Source organism: Panthera leo, chromosome A1 (genome assembly GCF_018350215.1).
Source record: "Panthera leo isolate Ple1 chromosome A1, P.leo_Ple1_pat1.1, whole genome shotgun sequence".
Lineage (NCBI taxonomy): Eukaryota > Metazoa > Chordata > Mammalia > Carnivora > Felidae > Panthera > Panthera leo.
Window position 1 is genome coordinate 176,765,533 of NC_056679.1, and position 24,494 is coordinate 176,790,026.

The window sequence follows — 24,494 nt, forward strand, 5'->3', positions numbered from 1 at the left end:
CTGCCAAGAGCTTTCTGCTTCATGTATATGGCTCAGGGCACCCCCAGGAGGTGGGACAGGGCCTCTGCTGTGCCTGACGAGGTGGGCATCAGGCTCAGTGCAACATGGGGGCCTACTCTTGCTTTTATACTGCATGCCCCCACAGCGGCTCCTCCCCAGGGCCCCCTACTCTACAAATAGAGTGGAGATGCTAGTCCCCAGGGCACCGGAGCACTTATCAGGCAAAAGGAGTAAATGAAAAGGAGTTCTTTCTTCTTTGAAGAGTCTGGGTCCCTGGGGCTGACTTGGCTTTTCTTCATTCACTGGAGATGATGTGGAATGGAGAATCTCTGTTTCCTAATGGAATAACTCGTGTCGCTATGTAACAGTACTGACTTGTTATCCTCTCCCACCCATTTCTTTCCTGTGCAGGGAGCATGTTGGGAAAAAGAAATCTGGTAAGAATATTTTTCCATTTTCTCCTGTTCGTTCAATGGTGAGCATACCCCTACTCTGCACCGATGATTGCCAGTCCCTGGGCACTGCCTGAGGGATACAGCATGGGACTGGGTGGGTGGATGGGTGGATGGATGGGTTGATGCTTGATTGATTGGTTGACACCCCAGCCTGTTTTCCAAAAAAAGTATTGGAGGTTGTTGCATCCTGTGTCAAAAAGTTAGAGTGGATAAGACCTGCTGTCTTTCCCTGAGAATGCCTCAGAGGAATAGGGGAGCCCGATATCTCCTGACCACCTGTAGGGGGTTAAATACCTTTATTCTGCTGTAGACAGAGGAATGTGGTGACTCACAGCTAAGAGCATTCTTCTCAGGTGTTGGAAGGGGTCACAAAAGGAGGGACACTGGGTCTTAAAGAGTGAACGGGAACTTTCCACAGAGCGAAGGGGCAGTTAGGGCTGCGGGGAGGTGCGCAGGCGGGAGGCACAGGTTTGGGCCCAGCCTCTGGGCTGCTGTTATTGCTGGGCAATAAGAGCCACTCTTTCCACCACCTCTGGCACTCACTCCCTTCTCCCGGGCACCAGTTCCTTTCCTTCCCAGCACCCCTTCCACTCCCTAGAGCAGTGATGGGAAAAGAGAAGGTGGGGATTTAGGTATGCATAGAGGAATGATTGAGTCATCTCAGGCCTGGGGTTGATAACTTTAGACTCACGATAGTCCAACCTTTTCTTCTGCAAACCCAGTATTATCTGCCCCCCCCTCCCCGTATCTGCAGAGTCCCCTACCCATACCACCACACCTGGAGCCAGCATGGTCCTCAGAGCTTCCAGAATTCCAAGTTCTTTTATGTATCTAGGACTCCAGGAAGTTTGAGGGCATTGATAATGCTGTGGGGAGAGAAGGGCCAAGCAGAGATCCCAGAAGTAAAAAAGGATGCCTGCCTCCTCTCGTGGCCCTCCATTTCCTCATCTGTAAAATGGGGGATAATAATAGTAATCCATCTTGGAGGGTTATTGTAGGATTTATAGTAATATGTATAAAGCACTCAGACCAGTGCCTGGCACATTTTAAGTGATACATGTTTGCTGCCGTCTTTATACTGCTGCCATTAATTCAAAGCACATGGATGTCCCTGTCCAGCATCAGTAGAAATTCCAAATTCAGTAGCCCTGGTCCCTTTACTGCCCCCTGGGTACAGGGCCTGTGGTCAACTTTACAGGGCCCAAGCTGTGCTTGCAAGGGAAAGTAGAGAGGAGCTAGGTCTCTGCCTCAAGGTCTCGTGTCTGGAATGAACGCCCGCCTTTCCCCAGCCAGTCTGTTTAGAGCTGCACTTTGCGTTTAATAAGTACTGGCCAGAGCCATGGCATCCTGTTCAAGCTGTGCGTGGCCCTTGGGCTCTGAGGATAATGATACGTTTCTTAGAAAAGAACAGAGAGGAGAAGAGGAACTCTTGGGCTGATGACAAGAGTTTCTGGCTTTGAGTGTGCAGAGACTTTCCTGGAGGGAACGGCTGAAGGAAGAGAGGAAAGAGACAGCTCTAGTTTGCAAAAACCAAAGTGTCCGGTCGGAACAGGCTTGATGAGGGGACTGGTCTGGAAAAGAGAGAAGAAGCTCTAATTTGTGGTGATGACTATTACATCATTCACCTGCAATGATGGAGGGGTGGATTTATTTATAGTTCAGCTGGATGGAAAATAACATTTTTCTTTTCAGACTAAGGACCCATGCGGAGATGAGCCTTATTTTTTTATCTGACTTTTGAACTCTTCCTCTGTGTTAGAAATGGCCTTCTTGATTGAGTGTGAAAGGGATTTAAGGTCGACAGCCCAAACCCAGAGATTTCTGTGCTGGTACTCTGAATTGGAGAAAGCTCACCTGTCTCCAGAATTTGCCAGCAGACTTTGGCTAATGTGGTCTCAACTTCTGCTCATCTTGCAAGAAAAAAATCCTCCCACCAAAATTTAAGAGGTCATCTGATTATTTAAGGAGCATCTTTCTTCTTGATTTTTCTACCCTTTACTTATTGAAGTATACTCTGATTTACTGGCTCTTCCAGTAAGATTGGCAGTATGGTCAATTTCTGGAAAGAAAATCCCATGTTATCATTGCTCACTATATTTTGCCATAACAAAAAAAACTATTGACTGAGTGGCTTAAATGACAGAAGCTTATTTCTTTCCAAGTATGGAGCCTGGAAGTCTGAGATCAAGGTGCCGGCATTATCAGGTTCTGGCAAGAGCCCTTGTCCTGGCTTCTAGGCTGCTGCCTTCTCTCTGTGTCCTCCCATGGCAGAGAGAGAGCAAGAGCAAGCCCTCTGGTGTCTCTTCTAGTAAGGGCACTAGCCCCATCCTAGGGGCCCCACCCTCATGACCTCATCGAAACCTAATTACCTCCCAAAGGCCCCACCTCCAGATGCCATCCCATGGGAGTTAAAGCTTCAGTATATGAATTTTAGAGGGACAGAATTCAGTCCATGGCAGTTATCTTTAAAATTCAAAACATGGGGCGCCTGGGTGGCTCAGTCGGTTAAGCGTCCAACTTAGGCTCAGGTCATGATCTCGCGGTTCGTGAGTTCGAGCCCCGCGTCGGAGCCTGGAGCCTGTTTCAGATTCTGTGTCTCCCTCTCTCTCTGACCCTCCCCCGTTCATGCTCTGTCTCTCCCTGTCTCAAAAATAAATAAACATTAAAAAAAAAATTTAAATAAAATTCAAAACATGTCATGGCACCTGGGTGGCTCAGTCGGTTAAGCATCCACCTTTGGCTCAGGTCATGATCTTGCGGTCCGTGAGTTTGATCCTGACATTGGGCTCTGTGCTGACAGCTCAGAGCCTGGAGCCTGCTTCAGATTCTGTGTCTCCCTCTCTCTCTGCCCCTCCCCTGCTCACTCTCTCTCTCAAAAATAAATAAACATTAAAAAAAATTTTAATAAAATTCAAAACATGTCATCATGAATCAAAACATTCCAACTAGGAAATCCTGTGGTAGATTAGGCACTGTACCTCTTGAGAATATTTTATAGCACTTCCTCAATGTCAAAATCACCCTTCTGCTGTCGAATCTCCTCCTTTATGCTGACCTTTTCCTTCCCTTATTCCTGCTGGACCACAAGAATGACACTGCTTACCTAGGAACACTTTGATTTCAAACTTGTAGCTCCTAGTACTTAGCTACCTGCATCAACTTGAGGTATTGCTATTACTATGCATTATAGAGCTTGGGTGCAATATCACTGTCCACCGGTAGGTGTCCACCTAAAGACTGAAGCCTAGTGTGGCCTGAAGCCTAGTGTGAGAATTCTGGTAGTCAAACCAGTGAGGTTTTCATAGTTGAGTGCTCTGGGTAAAACGAAGGCAAAAGAACTGCTGGAAAGGCAGCCCCATGCACTTTTTTCTGAACCACTTAATGGCAGGGTACTTCGGTATAAAAGCTGCTGTCATAGAAGAAGAAGAAGAAGGAGATGTAAGACAGAGACGTGGCCCCCGAGCAAGTCTTGGAGGAAGTGCCAGCCCTGAGCCCTGTGCCAGTAACAGATCTGCTCATGGCCAGCCCAGAGTCCTAACCCTTGCTCCCTGACCTCCTCACTTCCTGGATTTGTGTCTTGTTTGCAGTGAGTCCCATGATTTTCTGATTCTGTCACTGCTGTTGGTTCTCCCAAATCCCCTTGGCAGCATGGTTGGGAGAGTTGGTGCAGAAATGAATAGATCACTCCATTGATCAGATTCCTGAAAACTATATGGTACAGGTGTACCACCATCAGTTGTTAAAACTGGGTGGCAACAATTAACTTTTTGGAAAGAGCAACCATACTTAACTGGACCCTGACCTAATCGAAGCTCTATCCCTACTTGTAGGCAAGAAGGAACAGTCTTTGGTTGCCCATAAGATGGACAGGTGCCTTCTGTAACTCTCAACACAGGAGGAGGCCTGGCGCCATGCAAAGCAAAGAGTTTCTAGAAGTTTCCCTTCATCATTTGTCCACAAATATCCGTTGAGTGTCTGTGCTAAGTGGCGAGTGAACAGGACAGACGCAGTTGTTGATTAAATGTTTACTAAGCACCTACTGTGTACCTGACAGTGCTCTAGGCCCCCAGGGAATGCAAAGGTAAATAAGATGTGGGAAGCCTTCTTACAGTCTGGTAGAATGAATAGGTGGATAAAGAAAATGAAATGTCATAGGTATGGCAAAGGAAGACATTTTAATTTCTTTCTGAGGAAGGAAGTCTGCCAAGGGTGAGTTTTAGAATATTCTTTTTTTTTTTCCTTCAGATGTTCATTGAGCCTAGTAGGTGCCCTTCACATTCTAGGCCAGATGTTGGCAAACTTTTTCTCTGAAGGGCCAGAAAGCAAATATTTTAGGGTTTGCAGGCCACATACAGGTTCTGTCAATAATAATAATTTTTCCTCTTCCTCTCCTTCTCCTTTACAACCCTATAAAAATAGAACAACTTTCCAAATTCCCTTTGCACCAAAGCAGACCACGTGGGCCTGTGAGCCTTTAGGCAGGGAGTCCAACACTAAACAAGAGCCTGCACTCATGGGGCTTATGTTCTAGAGTGGGAAAACAGACAGGAAAACTAATGACTACACAGACTCTGTGTTGTTGTTTTTTTTAAACTCTATGGCAAAATAAAATTAGGTGAGGCAGTGCAGGGTGGTCAAGAGAAGGTTCCGTTGATGAGATACCACTTGAGCAGGACGCTGAACCATGCAATTTCCTATGCCACACTGGGGAGAGTGGAAAAGAAATGGTCAGAGAGATCAGGCAGGACCCCATAGGCCACTGGGCTTTTCCTGAGTGAGGCAGAGCCATTGTAGGGTCTTGACCTTTGGGGAACATGATCTTACACATCTTTTGAAAGGATCACTATAGCTGCTGTGTCCAGAGCAAATCGTAGCAGTCAAGTCTGAGGCAAGAGACGAGTTAGGAGGCTAAGAATAGGTGGTTCCCATGTGAATGCAGAGGAGAGGAAAAGGCATCCTGAAAACAGCCTATGATGTTTTCTAGGTACACCTGGGATGAGGGAGCCAAAAGACACAACCATAAAGGCCAGCAGAGTCCAGATTGTAGAGAACCTGAGGGCATTGGGGAGCCACAGCAGGTGCTGAGCAAGGAGAGGCATGATCAGAGTAGCATTTTTGAAGCAAGCACTCTGCAATATGGAGGACAGACCAGAGGGGCAGGATAGAGACCAGTTATAAGTGTCGTTTCCCCCCTCCCCCCACCCACCACCACCATCCCAAAGAAGCCTCACTCAGTCCCTGGTGCAGAGGATAGGAGTAAAGTCAGGTGACGAAGCACTAAAAAGGTCCACCCGCATCAAACCTGTGGCTCTGTGACAAAGAATCCCGACCTGCCTCCAGGTGGCAGCAGAGAACCCCCAGGCATGAGTACAGCCGCACTGTGACTCCACCAGCCCCCTGACCTCCTGCCTGGAAGACCCTGGGCACCTGAGCAGTGGGCACAAGTTCCAACCTGACTGTGAAGTGGATACTTTTCTCCTGTCTTCTCCAGTTCTTTCTCTCAAGTTAAGGCACACAGAAACACAGTTGGCCTGGATACAGCCCACCGGAGGGCCAAATCAGAAGAGTAGCTGCATTCCTGGGATTGTGATCCCCAAGGCAGGCTATATCCTGGGGTAAAAACTCTAGACTCTGGAGTCTCTACCTCTTGCATTCCCTGGGGAAATTGTCCCCAGCTCGCAATGGCCAGGAGCCTCCAGCAAGCCAGAATCTACCTCCATTCACTCACGTGGTAGGATCTTTGTGGGCCCAGTGCCAGGTGGTTCAGGACACCGTCAAGACTTCTGCTGTCCAGAGCTTATTATCTAGTGGGGGTAGCGGGAGGGGCAATAATCAGCTTGCTCGAAGGCGACTGAAAGCCCAGCTGGGCTGGCTGGGGCGGACTGTTGTGCTCAAGGCAATGAGGAAATCAGCCCTGCAGGCCAGCCTCAGGAGAGGTGCTGGAGGAGAGAAGATACCCCTGAGAGACACAAGGAAATAAAACTTGGCCTTACTGGTCCCCGGGGGTGCTCACAGGTGCTCATGGGAACCCACAGGGAAGGAAAGCAAGCGGGCCTCAGACCACACTTCCTTCCCTAGCGTCTTTTCTTTCCTCACCTACCCCCACCACACCCCACCACACTGGGAGCCTTTGAGCCAGGTGGACCTGATTCAAGTCTGGCTTTGTCACCATCCAGCTGTGGGACCCGAGGGAAGTCACTTGATATCTCGGGGCCTCTCTTTTCGTGTCTGTAAAACAAGGTAGTAGCCACCTTCCAGGTGGTTGTGTTGACATAGTTTATGTATGGTGTGCAGCCATACAGTTTACGTGTGATGTGATGGGCATTCGTGTGGGGCTGCTTCCCTCCAGACCTGCTCCTGAACCTTCGGCCTACATCTCCCTCTCTCTCCTCTGCTCTTTCTCTATTCCCGTGCTTTCTCTACCCAGGGTGGCCCTGGGACCCTCCCACTCCTGTTTCCCTCCATCAACCTCAGCTGGGAAGAGGGACTGGCCTCAGTCACAGAGCCAAGAGGCAGTAACGCTTCACCCTGCTACAATGCCCTATTCTGGCTTCCCACATCAAAAATTCAGAGCGCATGGTGCTGACAAAGGGCTTTTGTGCTCTTTCTGGATGCCGGAGGCTGGAGGGCACTGGCGTGCTGGTGAATACTTCACAACCAGCTTTCTGGTCGAAAGCCCTGCTTTGTAGCATTTGCCAATATCCATGGTGTAAATACTCCCACGGTGGCCAATTTCAAGCTACCGGCAAGGCGCCACCCAACAGAGCTGGGAAAAGATGCACAAAACGGGCTCAGGGTGGCCTGGCGCTCACACACCACTCCGTTACCGGGTGTGCTTGGACACAGAGAGGTGGGATTTCTTGGCTATTTCAGTTGTTTATGGAAACAATAGGAGGAAATGCTGTGAATCAGGACTTGCAGAAAACGAAGACCCTGTGGCCAGAAATGTCAGGCTGCCCTCCCACCGCATTCCGTCTGCTGCTCTAAGAGGGCCATTCCCTTCTCTTTGGAGTCTCTGAATGCAGATTTCCCTTTACATCAGCCATAGTCTGCAATATCTTTTCTTTTGTTAGGCAGGTGTGATTTACTGCTTAACCAGGACCACACAACTCCAGAGGGCACCATCCACCGTGTCCTGTGGAAACTGCCTCTCCTGGCGCACCTGTCCACACCCTTCTCTCCCACTGCCACTGCCACGGTCCAAAGCCACCGCCGTCTCCTGCCTGACAGCTGGTCTCCGTCTGGTCTCCTGCTTTCTTTCCGGGCTCCGTGTGGCAGCCAGAATTATCTTTCTAAAGATGTAAATCTGTACTTGCCATTCCTTTCTTCAAGTCCTCTACTGGCTTTCTACTTGAGGGTGAAAAAGATCCAAACTTCTTATCTGCCTGCTCTGGCCCTTGCCTGCCTCTGTGTCTTCATACGGGACCGCTGTCCTCACTCACTGGACTTTAGTCCCCTACCCTCCTCCCAGTTCCTAGAAGGCTCTGGGCCCTTTCCCATCCGAGAGTGTGCCTGCACCGTTCTTTCCCCATCCTCCCATGTCTCCTGTTCATGCCCCTGTCTTAGGGAGGTCTTGTTCACCACCCCATTGAATGTGGCATCCCCTTTCCCAGTCTTGGTCCAGCTTCCTGGTTGTTTCCAGCAATGTAGCTATCAAAAATTAATACTTCTATTATCCTGTATACTTGTCATGATGTATATTTGTTTATGTGCCCCAACTAGGTTAACTTACTCGAGACTGGGAGTCATGTCTGTTTCATTCACTTTAGTACCCCCAGCACCTAATAGAGGGTCTGGAACATCACTGGTGACTTCCTGAATTACGAGATGAGTGATTTTGGATGGGCGGGTGGATGGACGGATAAATGGATGGAAGGAAGGATTGGTATGCATGAATGCACTTTCCCATCAGGCTGTCTGCTTCTTCAAGGCAGGTACCATATCTTGACCAACTCTGAATCCCCAGAGCCTTGCACAGTATCTGCATAGAATAGGTATTTGGTAAATTTTGGTGGTTGCACGAGCAAATTATGCAGGAATGAATGGATGAGGTGACCCTCAAGGTAAGTCCTATGATAGCTGCTTTCTCTCTTTGGAATGTTCTCCTGACCCACCCTTCTCCCCTGGCTCTCGCTCCTTCACGTGTGGGCAGTGGCTGCATGTGGGTTTTGTATCCACAGGGGGTGACCTGACCTCAGTGGACCCCATGGTCCTGGAGCAGTATGTGGTGGTGGCAGACTACCAGAAGCAGGAGAGCTCGGAGATCAGCCTCAGCGTGGGGCAGGTGGTGGACATCATCGAGAAGAACGAGTCAGGTAGGGGAACTAAACCATCTCCCTCCCCGCCCTACACTGTCCCCGAGCCCCTAGGACAGGAGATGTTTAGAAACACAGAAACAGCAATCGCTGATCTGAGCTGGGCCGTTTCCACAGATCCAGCTGACAACCTCTTAGAAAGCTGCCTCTGTTTGATCACGGGGCTCAGATATCCCCCTTGGTCACAACTCGCCAGCATCCTGTTGCGTCCGTCGTTACCGATTTATTCTGCGGGTCACATTTCGTGAACGTGTCTTCTGGTTTCAAAGCCACTTAGAGACATGGAGTCCAGCATTCCACTGGAACATTGCCTTTGATTACCGTGGGAGTCTTCACGAAGGCTCCGCCAGCTGTGGGCTCTGGTGGGATGGACACGCCACCTGACTCTTCGGCCCACCTGTCATCACAGGGGCCACTGGTCATGTACACTGGCCAGGTCTGGGACGGAATGTGGTATGATCCGACACTTAGCCTGAACTCTGCATCTCACAGCAGTCCAGCTTGCTGCTCCTCTCAGACCATCAATTCTCTCATATGCAAAATATGCAAAATAGAAAGCGCTGCTACTTCAAAGAGCTATTATAAGGATCCAATGAGATAGTGCCTAGAGTGTGCCTGGCACACAAAAGGTACTCAAGGATGTGGGTTTCCCTCCCGGTTGCCTTCCTTAGCCACAGAGTAGCCATCAGCACTATCGAAAGAAAAGGGCAAGGAGTAGGGGGTGAGCAGCTCCTCTCCAGGAAAAAGTGGCATAAACCCACCCGCTTTGTTGTGGCTAAAATGTGACCTTGCCTAATAATATGATTGGCAGGCCCGTCTTTGTGACACCCCATTGGCCAGTTAAGGACCAACAAACGGCCAACAAACAGAGGGAAAGCTGTGTTTGCAGCAGCATCTGAATCATGTTACCACAGTCATGAGATCTGCTTTAGCCAACCAAACTCGTTAATTACTCAATATAGCAACTACCATCCCCGCATCACAGCCAAAGAAACAAGACGCTAAGTGACGTGGTCGCTCACCCCAGATCTCATGACAGGTTACCGAGCTGGAATTCCAAACCAATTCCAGCTGGCCCCAAGGGCACGTGACTTTCTAATTCCTGGGAATGAATATGTGCTTCGCAGGGACGAAGGAAGGCAGCCCCCACCCCTCTGGGCAGCCCGCTTGCGGGAAGTCGGGAAGACTCCGCGGCTGGGAGGAGAGTAGAAGCCAGGATGGGGTGTTGAGGATAAGCCTGGTGTGTCCAGAAGGCGGCAGGGAAAAGGAGGCAGACAGTGAAATCTTCCTGGGGCCAAAAAACTGGCAACATTTATTTTTAGTTGTATTTTACCAGCCAAATAATACTGGACACATTCTTCTTAGAACAACCATAAAGTTAAAATCTGCTTTTTCCACTAGCTTCAACATTAGTCCCTTTCAAAACCCCAAATAGACCCTCTAACGGTTCACTCCAAATCCTTCTTGATAACTGTATACACGTACATATACGTATATGTATATACGTGTCTTTGTGCATGTGTGTATGTGTGTGAACTGTATGTCTACATGTGTGCCCATACATAGATACATAACCATATGCGCACACACACACAACATTTTGTGTGTGTTGATATAACTTTATAGTTTAACCCCAGTGTTATCATTCTGTACCTTTTGATCATTTTGATCTGCAACATACTTTTTAGTCAACATTCAGCTTTTATTCCTTTAACATCTGCCTACTGTTGATCTACATAAGCCATATTTTTCTCTACTATGAATAGAATATCTGTGCACACTGGTGAGTGTTTCTTTAGGTTAGACAATGAGACATAGAACTATTGGACCGTAGGTACACATATTTTGAATTTTAAGATCCTGCCAAATTGCCTCCAAACTGGTCATGGCAATTTACTCTCCCTCTAGCAACGCATGAGGCATTGGTGCAGAGTTAAGAGCTGAGACTGTGAGGCTAGGACAGCCTAGGAATGAATCCTGGCTCTGCCACTTTCTTTGTGACCTTAGTCAAGTCACTGCCTCTCTCTGAGCCTTGGCTTCCTCATCTGTAGAATGGGGCAGTAATAGTAGGCAGCTCGTAGGGCTGTTGTGAGGATCCCGCCAGTCAGATGTCAAGCACTGCGACGGTCTGGCACACATTACTGTCGTTGTTATATAGTGAGTTTCCTGAACCCCCACACAAATACCGGCAGATACGAGTTCTTAGGAAGACATACGATGTATCTTCTAATTTCTGGTTTTCCACAGACTTATCCACCCCATTCACTCGCGCGCGCGCACACGCACACACACACACACACACACACACACACACACACCAAAACTTGTATTGCAAAAGGAGTGTCCAGCCGAGTAAAGTAGGTGACTTCCAAGTCAGGGAGGTCAAAAGCAAAGGCCTCCCTGTAAAACCAGAAAGGCTACTCAGTAGGCTGCCCCTTCCTTCTCTTCTTTTTTGGGGTCTCCAGGGCTTGGAGGTATGTGATCTTGGGGAGCAGATCCTGTTTTTCCATTATACTGTGCAGAGCCTGTTGGGCCCTGTGTTAATTTCCGGTTGCCATTACAACGAAGTACCACAAACTTAGTGGCCTCGAACCACATAAATTATTTATCTTACAGTTCTGTAGGTCCAAATTGGGTCCCACTGGGCTAACATCAAGGCGTTGGCAGGGCTGAGTTCCTGTCTGCAGGTTCTGGATAGGATTTGCTTCTCTGCCTTTTCCAGTCAATTTCTAGAGACCACACCATCCCTTGGCTCATGGTCCCTCCCCAGTCCTCAGAGCCAGCAGTACTGTGCCTCTCTCGTCTTTCCTCCGGAGCCACACCTCCCTGACTCTTCTTCTGCCTCCCCTGTAATGCATGGGGCCCACCCTGATAACCCCAGATAACCCCCTATTTGTAGTTCAGCTGCTTTGCAACCTTGATCCCACCACCTGCAACCTTATTTCCTTAACATAGGCACAGGTTCCCAGGATTAGGACACAGACATCTTTGGCCAGTCACTGTTCTGCCTGCCACAGGGTACAAGCCCTTCTCGAAAGGAGGAGGACCTGAGTCTGGGTGAGAGGCCTCTCAGTTACACTGCAGCCAGGTTTACATTGACACGAGCAAATGCAAACTCAGTGTCTCAGATAAGTCATCAGGGCAGTGGCTTCAGTATCTCTTAGCCCTGGGTGCACATAGCAGCTTTGCCCTGAGCCATGTGAACTTGGAAAAGTGTACTGACTTCTTGGAGCCTCAGTTTCCTCATCTGTGCAATGGGGATGATAATCTGAAGATTATATAAAACAGTGTAAGTAAAAGGGTTAGTGCCTTGCATACCTTAGTGAAGATAGCTACATTCTTTACTCTCACCATTCAGGACGACCTTTCTCTCCCCTGTCCCAGCTCAGAAGTGGGTTTTTTTTTTCTTTCTTTCTTTCTTTCTTTCTTTCTTTCTTTCTTTCTTTCTTTCTTTCTTTTTAAGTTTATTTATTTATTTTGAGAGAGACAAAGACAGCGTGAGCAGGGGAAGGGCAGACAGAGAGGGAGACAGAGAATCCCAAGCAGGCTCCACACTGTCAGCGTGGAGCCCAGTGTGGGGCTCAAACTCAAAAAACCATGAGTTTATGACCTGAGCCGAAACCAAGAGTCAGACGTTTAACCAACTCAGCCACCCAGGTGCCCCTTCTTTTTTTTTTTTTTTTTTAATGTTTATTTATTTTTGAGAGAGAGAGAGTGTGTGTGTGTGTGTGTGTGTGTGTGTGAGAGAGAGAGAGAGAGAGAGAAGGGGGGGCAGGCACAGAGGGAGGGGAACAGAGGATCCAAAGCAGGCTCTGTGCTGCCAGCAGTGAGCCCGATATGGGGCTCAAACTCACAAACTGTGAGATCATGACCTGAGCTGAAGCCCAATGCTTAACCACCCAGGCGCCCCAGAAGTGGGTTTCTTCTTAGGCTATTCTTAGCAGTTAGCAGGCAGCTAACATGGGTAGTTGTGTTCTATGATAAAATGGCAACTTTTTTGCCTTACCCTAAGCATGGACTCATAGTGGCTGAACATATTATTATACTCTGACCCCCAAGCTTCACATCTGACCCAACTAACATCAGTCTGCACTCTCATTTTCCAGGTTGGTGGTTTGTCAGCACGGCTGAAGAGCAAGGCTGGGTCCCCGCAACCTGCCTGGAAGGGCAGGATGGTATGCAGGATGAGTTTTCACTACAGCCTGAAGAAGGTAGGAAGGAGTTGGAGCCTTGCAATTGCCGTGGGGTTGGGACTAACAGCAAGCCCACCCTTAGGGGCCTTTGGGAGCCAACCCAGGTGAGGCTGGCCAGAGCTGGGGACCTAACACTTCCATGGGACCCCCAGGAGGGCCCCAGCCTGATCACCCCAGCACCTCATTATTCCTCATTCGAACCATTCTGATGGCCAAGATGCTGGGCTCCTTCCAGCTCATTCGCAAGACATCTGAAAGTATCTATCAACATGTGCTTTCTCAGCGACCAGTCTGGGTGTCAGCATTAGGACTGACCCTCTCCACGCACACTTCCGTTTCCTGGAGAACTTACCCTACAGGTGTCCTGAAGGGTGGTTCCTGCAATGCCAAAAATGCTAACGCCCAGCTGACTCTGTTTTCCCCACTAGAAGCATTCCTGAGACTAGAGTAGGAGTCCATCTTAGCTAATAAATCGAAGGGTTTTAGAGTCAGACCTGAATGTGAGTTAGCTGAGTCGGGCCAGCACCTTAACCTCTCTCCACCTCAGCCTCCTCCTCTAAAAATGGAAATGATGATGTCTGTACCGTGAGATTTTTTTTCTTAATTAAAGGAGATTCCACATGCAAAGCATTTGGCAAAGAACCAGAGACAATAAATAACTAGGAACAGTTATTAAATAACTATGCCTTACCCAGGGGTGACTATTTGGGCTTTTAGCTGACTGTTTGGGGGAAAGCACAAAACCACTTTTTGTGTTTATCAGAAAAGAGGGTGACAAGAAGGGGGATAATTCTGTGCTGAAAGGTTAATAAAAAATGTGTATGTGGGTTTGCATTTAGTTTTATTACAGCCAGCACCCCTCATCGAAAACGTATGTCGTTTTACTGGTGGTTTTGTGGGGCCCCCAAGCTCTGAGGGGCTGGGCCAACTCAAAGAATCCACTCAGATTCAGGGGTTGTGGTGTTCTGCATGAGAGCTGTAGCTCCCTTAGGCAGTTGATGATTGCCATTGTGGGCACCCCGCTGTAAGAGACTGATTGTTAACCCCATCTGATAGATGAGGAGACAGGCTCAGAAAGGTAGAGACACTTGCTTGGGGTCACACAGCTAAAAGGTGGAGAGATACCACATTTTCCTAAGTTTGCACATTTTTCTTCTCCCTTGACGCAAGGGCTTCTTTTAGTGCCTCTTTATAAGTCACGCTAGGAATAGAATTATATCTACTGGTGGCCTCTGCACCCGAGTTCAAGGTTAATACTCAGGAAGTTGGTCCTTTTAAGATACCTGGGGCTTGGCGTAGGCTCAGAAATAATTCCTCCCAAACGGGAACGCGCACTCAGCGTCCCCTTTGCCTCCAGACACTGGGAGTGCTTTCTTCTCACCTCTGCCTTCTGCCCTTCACCTCTACATGCTGCCTGTCCAGTCTCATGGAGGTACTGGTCTTTGCCCCGGCCTGTGGGCCGCCGCCGGACTCTGGGGGACTTGTATGCCATCAGCTGGCGTCAAGGTGCCTACCTTGGGGTTTTCTTCCCTGTTCAGTGTTTGGAGCTGGGTCCCTGCATCTGCATGCGTCTTCCTGCTCGGGGACTGCCCATGCCTGTTGCATGTGAGAAACAGTGACCTTGCCTGTTCTGCGTGTGTTGGTATGTAGGTTTGGGCAGTATTTCTCGGCCTGGGGCTCTAAAGTTTACCAGGTTGAAAAATAATGCCTGGGGCCTCTATAATGCTGAGCCAGTGACCTGTTTCTTTTAGCAGACACATCACAAGGGGAAGAAACCCACATCAAACTGTCCTAGGCCAAAAGGGAAATGTATCAGCTCGTCACTGAAAAGTCTGGGGAAGGACTAGCTTCAAGCACGGCTGGATCCAGGGGCTTGAAAACATTATGGGGACCTGGGACTTAACTCTCCTCCCCTCTGCTCTGCTGTCTACCTTGCCGACACCATTTTCTCATGACACCAATTCCAGGCACCTTTCAGAGATACCTACCAAAGAAAGTGCTTCTCCTTCAACACAAGTCTTAGGACTGGTTCTGACCGACCCACATGCTATCCCTGAACCAATCACAGTGGCCAGGGGAAGACAGCACTTTGGCCAGGCCAGGGTCCTGCACCCTCCCCGTCCCTCCAAGGCAGTGGTGAGGTCAGCCTTACCCAAACCATGTGGATGGAGGCTGGTAGTGGCGACAGAGGAAGGGCAGACGGACGCTAAGCATGCAGTGTCAGCGGGCACCTGCCATGCAGTCTGCAAGGTTTCCCACCGTAAGGTTTGTTCGGGATCACTAAGTGTTTCATGGAGCCCAGAGAGCGCCTCCGGGTGCCGGAGAATCTCCCTGTGTAATTCAGGTGAGGGGTGGGCCCCCAGAAGTCCAGGGCCCGTAGGACTGACTGCATTTAGTCTAGGACTGAAGCAGCAACCCTTCCCACCCAACCAGAGAGAACTTCTGTGCATCTACGGGTTTGAATTACCCTCTGCACCCCTCACGGCACCCGCACCCACCCTGCAGCTACCATGAGTGAGGAGAGCAGCTGACTCTGCTGTACGCAGGATATCTGCAACTTGAGTCAGCTCAGCCCCCACAGAGCAGGTCAGTGGGCTAGATCAATAAATAAATAAACTCCCTCTGTGTTTTCCACCTCCCTCGACACCAGCTGGGCAGGCCACAGACAGCTTGTGGTGTTTTCCCAAAGAGAAGAGAGTTGGCCCCAACACGCTGGCCATCAACACCAGCCCACAGCTGGCTCGGTCACTCCCTGGGGGCCGGAATGTAAGCTAAATAGGAAAGCCCTTCCGTGTCCTCTTCAGGGTCCCTGGGGACACTCATCTGTTCTGTCTCAGGAGTCCCTGCTGACAGTGTTGAGCACGGGAGCTATTCTCTTGTTCTCCAGAGGGCCCTGCCAGCTTGTGACAGTGAGCAGTCCTCCAAGCAGAGCCTGAGAAATAGTCCCATGGCTTTGAGGGGAAAGAGTGAGGCACCACTGAGAGTGAGGTGGAAGGCACCCCAGTCACATTAACGAAAGTTGAAGCAGGCAGTGATTTCACTGCGCACACATGTGTGTGCGCGCGTGCGGTCATGTGTGTGCATAAAATTATTATGTGACACGCTTAAAACGAATACAGTGTTAAATGTCAATTATATCTCAATTTAAAAAACAAAATATTAAAAATAAAATTGAAGCTTCAGGTGTGGTTGGATCCAGCAGCTTGAAAATAATTAATGAAAAATGAAGATCAGTTACCCACTAGGTAATGACAATTGCTTTTAAAAATTAAAGGAAGAAAGAAAATTGCTAGCTGTAGCCTCCTTGGTAGGGATTTCAGCCTAAAACCAGCTGTTGCCAAATCCAGCTTACCCCTGAACCCTCTACCAGCAAGAACTGTGGAGGAGCCACAGATGACTTAACCCCCTCTGGCATGAGCTAGGTGGCTCCCACCAGGCCTTTGGGAACTATTCATTTACTAAACGTTGACTAATTTACTGAATAGTTACACAGTATTGCCAGTACCGTGCCCAGTGCTAGAGACAGAGGAGTAACTGAGACAGACACAAATCCCTACCTTCGTGGTGCTTGTATTCTAGCAGAGAACACAGACACAAAACACAGTCACCAGGTAAATTGTATGGTGTGTTAGAAGGTAATTCCTGGTATGAGGAAAAAAATAAACCTGGGTAAGGGGGATGAGGTTGCCATGAGTTGGAATACTGCATAAAGCAAGGTCAAGGAAAGTAACCTTGAAGCACAGCTTTGACCTTGAGGAAGATGAGGATGACTGCATGACCCTGAGGGATTTCAGAGGGATTGGGACCTGACCTGTGTCCTGTTGCTGCTTGCACAGGGTCATCCAGGCCTAAATGAGGGCCTAGGGGGTCCCCAGAAACTTCTGGAGGAAATCCTTCCTTTCAGTGGGCAAGGACGTCTCATGTATCACGTCTCATGCCCTTGGCCGTCAGCATCCCAGGACTCTCACTGTCTTTGACTTAACCCAGCATCCCTTTGTCCCTGCAGAGGAGAAGTACACAGTCATCTACCCGTACACAGCTCGAGACCAGGATGAAATGAATCTAGAGCGAGGGGCTGTGGTGGAGGTGATCCAGAAGAACCTGGAAGGCTGGTGGAAGATCAGGTACCTGCTGCAACTGAGTGGTCACATGGTCTCTGGCTGCTCAGAGGTCTGTAAGTGATTACGGATGGATGGGATGAGGTTTTGGCCTGAGCCACAAAAGGATGCTTCTCCTCGATGCCGTTTAGACTCCCTCCCTATCCAGATCCTTCTCTAAAAATCCGCAATAGACAAAACCTCCAAATGCCCCAAACCACAGATAGCGGTAACCCTGTTGAGCAAGACTGGTTTCCACCCCCATGTGTTTCTCGTAAGGAGACGCTGCATTGCCCTGTGCGGGTGATTTCCCACTCCAGCCCTGCTCTGACACCAACAGGATGCATAACACCACAGGACCGCAGCTCATCCTAGAGCCAAAAATTGCCCTCATCTCAGAGTTCAGTAGTATAAGCTGGAGGCCAGCTTTCGAACTCTTTATCACAGCTCTTTTGCCTATGTGATGCAGTCAGCACCCTATGAGCACCAACTCCTCCTGGCCTGCCTGCCACTTCCCCAGTGTTAGTCCTGGGAACCCCTCCTTGGTTACCTTAGTAGGCAGGCAGTGGCAACAAGACATCAGGGCAAAAAAAGAAGTCCTTGGGACCTGGTGTCTATACAGCAATGTGATGCAGGATATTAGGGCCATTCATCGGGGTTCAGCCTGTGGCATTTCATTCATTCACTCAACAAACACACACCAAGAATCTGTACTGGGCCAAGCCCTTTTCTGGGAGTTGGGGAGTCAACAGTGAGAAAGACACGGAGGTTCACACCAGCAGGCACAGCAGGCAGGCTCAGTCCCCCGGCAGGGTGGTGATGCATGGGGACTCTGGAGCACAGAAGAGGAGCTCCTGAGCTCAGGGGGCAGGATGGCTTCCTGGGAGGGGTCTACAGAACTGAGGTTTGAAGCAGGAGTAGTGACAGTGACACCTAACATATCCTGAGTGTATATGGTGTCAGCTACATTACGAATTATCCCAAAACTTAGTGGCTCTGGAATTCAAGGAGTGACTTACTTGGGTCCCTCCTGAGGTTGCGGTAGGATGTCAGCGACGCATGCCATCATCTGAAGGTTCAGCTGAGGCTGGAAAGTGACAAACCAGGATTTAAACCTGTACCTTTCTCACCCCAGAGCCACTCACCTCTACGTGTGCTGCTCTGCTTGTGGCTTTGTGACCTCAGACAGTGAATTGTCTCATGCCGAGGGCCTGGATTCTAGGTAGCATGACATTTTCCAGTTAGGACAAGATTTGCTCCCTCTCAGAAGATATTTTAAGATTGAAAGTCATCACATCCTGCAGATTTCTGTCTCCTGTAAATTGGCTTCCAGTTATAAAGGACCTTTTTCGTCACTGAAACAGTGCTATTTAGTTCTTGAAGTGATTCTTGACGAGAGATTTGGCCTTGCCATATATCATCTCCAGCCATTCAGGTCTCTTCCACTCTCCCCCAAAGGTGTGGGCATGCATTATGTGGGCCAGAGCAGCGGGGTGCTTGCAAATAGTTGACATCCGGTTCTCAAGGGAAAACTACCCTTGAGTTGTGGTGTTTTCCAAAGTGTACATAGTCCCACCGGGTGATTCCAAGCCTCCCGTGCAACGTCACTAAATGTGGAGTTCGGAAGAGACGAACACAGTTGACGCTCACCAGTTGGTGCAAGCAGGCTCCAGCACCCCTCTGGTCCAATTTGACCCCTCGGCTCATGCTATGAAACTGAGCTCTGTTGTGCAGAGAATTAAGCGATCGCATTCATTGAATCCCTTTGGAATTCAGTGAGCTGTCCGTCAGGGTCTCGGTCACTCTGCAGTTCAGTGACCACCAGCTGACTCTTAGCAAGTCGTGGAACCAGCTCCTGACCGGCTTGGTTCCCATCTGAATGCATGGTGGTTGTTTTTTTATTTTTTAAGTTTATTTATTTTAAAGATATAGTATGAGTGGGGGAAGCCACAGAGAGAGAGAGAGAGAGAGAGAGAGAGAGAGAGAGAGACTCTCAAGCAGGCTCCATGCTGCCGGCACAGAGCCCAGCGTGGGGCTCAAACTCACGAAAACTTGAGACTGTGACCTGAGCCGAAACCAGGAGTCTGCCAATTAACCTCCTGAGCCACCCAGGCGCCCCCTGAATGCATGTTTAATCTACATGTTAACCAGTGTGACTGGAGCCATGCCCTGCCTGTGCCAAGCTTTGTGCCAGAAGCTGGGGCTGCTGGGAAGAGGCAGCAAAACAGGTTAGGAGCAGAGACTAGACTGGTGCCAACTGCCTAGGTCTCAGTCCGTTTCTGCCACCTCCCAGGGTTGGATGCGTGAAGTACGTCAACAGCGGGAAAGTGGGTAGAACAGACTGGCATACAGTAGGTGCCCACTAAGTGGCAGTTATCACTGTTGTCATCTCTGCGATGACTGTGACGGGACAGTGAGTGTAGCAGAGCTTTATGGCTGCTCGCCTTTGCCAGGCCCGTGGGCAGTTTGTCCACTTGTCCTTTTATTTCTTTATTCAACTCCCTGGCACCGAGGCTCTTGCCACACAGAGATCAGTCAGGTGCAGCGTACCCCAGGAGCTCGTGTTCTAGCTGGGCAGACAGAACCGCCACAGCCAAGTGCACTGTGTGTCCCAGGTGCTAGGGTGGTGTTGTGTGCGGGAGACACTGGGTCACCGTGGAGGGAGGGGTTCATTCTCTGTGAGGCTCAGGGAAGGCTTGAGAAAGGAAATGACAGTAAGCAGAGCTGGGGAAGAAAGAACAGGAAGGACAGTGGGAAGGGGCTTTCCCGACACAGAGTTTCCAAGAGCAGAGGCCGCCGGAGTGAACGATGGTGGTGCGTTTGGGAGACTGCAAGCCTCGTGCGGTAGGAGGGGCATGGGGGTTGCTGTTAAGAGATGAGGCTGGGGAGGCAGGCAGAGGGCGGGTTGGAAAGGCCTTGAATGCCGAGCTGAGGTCAGCAAGGGGTGTGCCAGCCTCTGGCCCATCGTTCCTGCCGTCTGGGACTTGAAGTGCAGTGCGTGGTAGGAACACGGCTTCTTTCTGTGCGTCTGGCAGAGCAGCCTGTCCAGCATCCCTCCTCTTCCCAGGTACCAGGGCAAAGAGGGCTGGGCCCCAGCCTCCTACCTAAAGAAGAGCAGTGGGGAGCCCTCACCCCCGAAGCTGGGCCCCGGCTCGTCCGCCCACACCGGCGTTCTCGACCTGGACGGAGTTTCCCGGCAGCAGAGTACGGTGGGAAGGGAGAGAGAGCTGCTCAACAACCAGAGGGACGGCCGGTTTGAAGGCCGCCCGGGGCCCGACAGCGACATCAAGCAGAGTGAGTGACACCCCACCGAGCTCTCGGGGGCTGAGGACCTACTATGTGCCAGGCTCCGTGCTCGGAGCTCCTCACGTGTCCCTCATCCTCACAACAGCCCTGCTGCCCAACATCCTGTAGACAGGAAAACAGTCCCAGAAACCCTGGGGAGCTTGTTCCAGACCATGGTTTTTCCACGATCTTGCGCTGATCGTGATAGCTTCTATCTCTCAAGCCCTACTGTGTACCAGGAATCTTACAATTAGTCTCATTGGCTCCTTGTAACAACCTCAGAGGGACTAAATTAGTTTTGTTTTACAGATTAGGAACCAGAGAGATGAGGTGATTTGTCCAGGGCCACCCAGCTAGTAAATGGTAGGGCCGGGACTTGAACCCAGGCCCACCTGACCCCAACACCTGTGCCCTCTCTTTAGGGCCTCGTTTCTGAGCCAGAAGTTGTTGACCTTGCGTTGAGATGACTCGAACAACAGTTCTTTATGCATCTTACTTTCCAAAGCCTTCTGTATATATGCTTCCATTGAATGTTCCCAACACACCTGAGAGTATGGGTTCCTTATTGTTGTCTGCAGTGAGCATGGGACTCCACCCCCGGGCACGTGACCCTGCCCCAGTTGTGCAGGGCAGGAGGAAGCCGTCTGCTGGGAAAGTCCCCTGGCCCAGCTAATCTTCTCCAACTGTTTACAGCAGCTCAGCAAACTTGTAAAAGTCAGTGAATTCTTGAAACTCAAGAATTTCTCCATTCTCTGCTCAGCTGATGTCTCAGGAAAAAAAACAAAAAACAAAAAAAAAAACACTGGCATGCCATGGCGGGGGTTCTGGCCAGCCCCTGGCTTTTGTGATTCTAATCTATCATGGCCAAGAGCACAGGATTCCCATTAACGCTGAGCAAATAAGAATCTGAACCCCCATGTCTTTGTTAGGAGATGGGTTCCGATGCTCAAGCAAACTCTCCCTACCCCTGCCTCACACCCCCCCAACCCCCAGTAACAGGGGCTCAGATCATTTAGATGTTCATTTCTTTCTCACAAAGCTGTCCGGCTCTGCGTCCAGGGCTGCTGGGGCAGCTCTGTGCAGTCAAAGGTCTTATTAGACGCTATCTTGTGTTGCCCTCATCTTGCTGGTCCAGGGTGGTGCCCCACTAGTCCAGCCAGTGAAGAAGGCAGGGGGAAGTGGAGGACTTGACTCAGAAGCTACATGCTCTCCACTCTGTCACGTCCCACTGGCCAGAACTTAGTCACATGGCAATACCTAGCTGCAAGGGAGTCTGGGAAGTGCAGTCTTTACATAGGCAGCTTAGTGGCTGGCTAAAACTCCATCGCTAACTAATTCTAACAGAAGACAGGGGAAATGGGGATTTAAGAGATTAGTACATCCCAGCTGCCAGACTTGCCCTCCGTGTGGACCTGTGCTGAGCCAGCTCAGGGGATGACACATGTTCCGCCTTGAGCCAGGAGCCTGGACCATTACGCAGTCATCCTCCTGAGCCTGAGACTCAGAGCAAGGGCAGCCCAGTTCCAGAGTAGAAACCCCTGATGTCGTCAGCCCACAATTGTTTGTTCTGTTTACGTGTGGTTTAACATTGCACGCCCACCAGGTGCCCCCGGTCTCGTTTGCACCCTTACCTTTCATCTCTGCCACTGCCCCTGGGTGGCAGGCAGGCATTACCACGCCTGTGTTCCACCGAAGCCTACATCGTGGGCCTGTCTGGAGAGCCTCACGCCGCTCCGGCACACGGGCAGTCCTCATAGTCCCGAGCCAAGTCTGAGCGGCCCCTTCCCAGTCAGGCTGTTTCTTCCCACAAGAAAGGTCACAGCGGCTCACAAATGCCTGCCTGGTGTCCCCCTGAAGAATTCCATCTGCAGAATTCTGCATGTGTGTGCAGTAAGCTCTCGTCTCTTTGTAGGATCGCCCAAGATGAGGCAGAGACCCCCTCCTCGCCGAGATATGACCATAGTAAGTGGACCCTTGCTGCCGGGAAGCCAGGCCCTAATCCGAATCTGGCCCCTCACTCCCACCTTGCCCTTTCCAGAGATGTTCTCTTGCCTCTCCACACAGCTGCCTGGACAAGTGTCGCAGACCAGACAAGTGTTGGTCTGGTCAGAGGGGGAAAGGCTAGGGTCCCCTGGGAGTGATGCAAGTTACCTATGGCTCTGCCACGGTTAGCTCTCAGGATGTGCCCTCTGCTTCCTGAGCCCACTTTGCTTTATTGTAGATCAGTCTTCTCAGAGAAGGTAACTCGAAACCAAAGCTGGGATGGGGCATAAGTATTGTTTGTGATGCCGTTCTGGTATTTTCCTTTCAGACTCTGTTTTTAATTCTTTAGGTACCTTTTCTAACCAATACTTTGAAAATTGAGCCTTCTACCATTTATTGAGCACCAGTTGGGCACCCTGCAGTGTGCTGGGTGCTTCATTACGTGGACCTATTGAATGCTTACAGTGATCCCACCAGGTAGATCCCCATTCTACAGGAGATGAAACTGAGGCTCCAGAAGGGGAAGTTATTTGTCCAAAGGTGCACAGCACGCATAAGCAGTATTTCCAACCCAGATGGGTCTGACCTGCAAGCCCGTGTTCTTTCCACAACCCTCACTGCCTCTTGAATTCAGAGACTGTTGTCCTGCCCCAGATTTTCATGATTGTAGGTAAATGTCCCATGTTTCTCCTCCTCACTCTGAAGCTGATGGTCCAGTGAACCATCTAGGAGACGATCTGCACAGATGGTCCTCTGTGTTTTGTCCCTTAGAATCCAAACGGGTCCACCAGCTCCCCTCGAGGGTGATCGTGTGCCCCCGACCCTTAGCGCCTCCCCCCTTCAGCCAATGACATTGGACTTACCCTGGATTTAGCACTGTGTTTAATTGTGCCAGCCTCGAGGTCTTAACCTGCCCAAGCCTCCCGTTCCACCCCAAGTGGAGGAAGAGTATTACACTATTGCTGAGTTCCAGACAACCATCCCTGATGGCATCAGCTTCCAGGCGGGTCTGAAGGTCGAGGTGAGTGGACCTGGTGTCCCTTTGCCTACTTGTGATTCTTAAACCACGGCACCACCTCCTGCTTCTCTCATTTCTCTCCTCATGAGCCTCCCTCCCTCCCTCCCTTCCTCTTTTCCTTCCTCCCCTCTTCCCTCTCTTCCTTCCTCTCTCCCTCCCTCTCTCCCTTCCTCCCTTCCTCCCTTCTCTCCTTTCTTTGTGGCAGCTTTACTGATATATAATTCACACCATACACATCACTGACTTAAAGTATACAATCCAGTGTTTTTTAGTATATTCACAGAATTGTGCAACCACATTCAGTGTTAGAACGTTCTCAACACCCAAAACAGAAAGGCTGTATACATTAGCCGCCACTCCCTGTTTCCCCTCAACTGTTCTCAGCCCCCCTGCCCCCAGCCCTAGGCAGCCACTAATCTGCTTTCTGTTTCTGTTGCTGTGCCTACATGAACATTTCATATAAGTGGAACCATACACTATGTGATCTTTTGTGACTGCCTTGTATTCTGTTTTTATCACCACCTACTTCCCTTCTTGCTTCTCTCTCTCCTTTTCATCCCGCTCCTTTGCTTGTCTGCTCTGTTCCTGCACCAAGGCCAACATAAATCCTCTCTCTCCTTCCATTTCTTTCTCCTTTCCTCGTGGAGTCAGAGCTTGAGGCTGTTTCCCGTATCTCCCAGAGAGCCTGGCAGTAATGCTATAGCAATCAGCTGCCAGGCACTGAGCTCAGCACTTCACACAGTCTCTCTCTTAATCATTTACTCTGGTGAGGCAGGACCATTAACAATCCCCATTTTTCAGATGAGGAAGCTTTGGCTCAGGAAAAAAGGTGCTGTCCAAAGTCACACAGCTGAAAGGTGGCAGAGGCAGGATTTGAACCCATGTCTGTCTCCAGATTTGAGCCAGGACTGTTAACCTCCTATTGTTAGCCATCTGCTGGACATTTGGGAACATCAGGAGGGCGGGCACCTTGTCTGTTTTTCACTCCTGTGTCCTTACAGCTAGCACAGTGCTTGGCACATGGTAGGTTTGCAAGGAATATCGATTCAGTGAAAATCTGTCTCCCCACTAGCCTCCTGCCTAACACTCAGAAGGCCGGGGAGTATCTTCTTCATTCTTACCCACAGCCCTGGCATTGGGGCTGGTCC

General features: G+C 50.0%; 1 protein-coding gene across 2 annotated transcripts in view; it reads left to right on the forward strand.

Moving 5' to 3' along the window:
* Positions 1-24,494, forward strand: part of SH3PXD2B (SH3 and PX domains 2B) — a 101,328-nt gene that overhangs the window by 67,936 nt on the left and 8,898 nt on the right. For both annotated transcript variants that reach the window (XM_042946664.1, XM_042946674.1), the window contains exons 6-12: positions 412-437; positions 8,636-8,770; positions 12,877-12,981; positions 16,970-17,087; positions 20,128-20,354; positions 22,258-22,307; positions 23,224-23,349. In XM_042946664.1, coding sequence (XP_042802598.1) covers positions 412-437; positions 8,636-8,770; positions 12,877-12,981; positions 16,970-17,087; positions 20,128-20,354; positions 22,258-22,307; positions 23,224-23,349 — 787 coding nt within the window. The remainder of the gene's footprint in view (positions 1-411; positions 438-8,635; positions 8,771-12,876; positions 12,982-16,969; positions 17,088-20,127; positions 20,355-22,257; positions 22,308-23,223; positions 23,350-24,494) is intronic.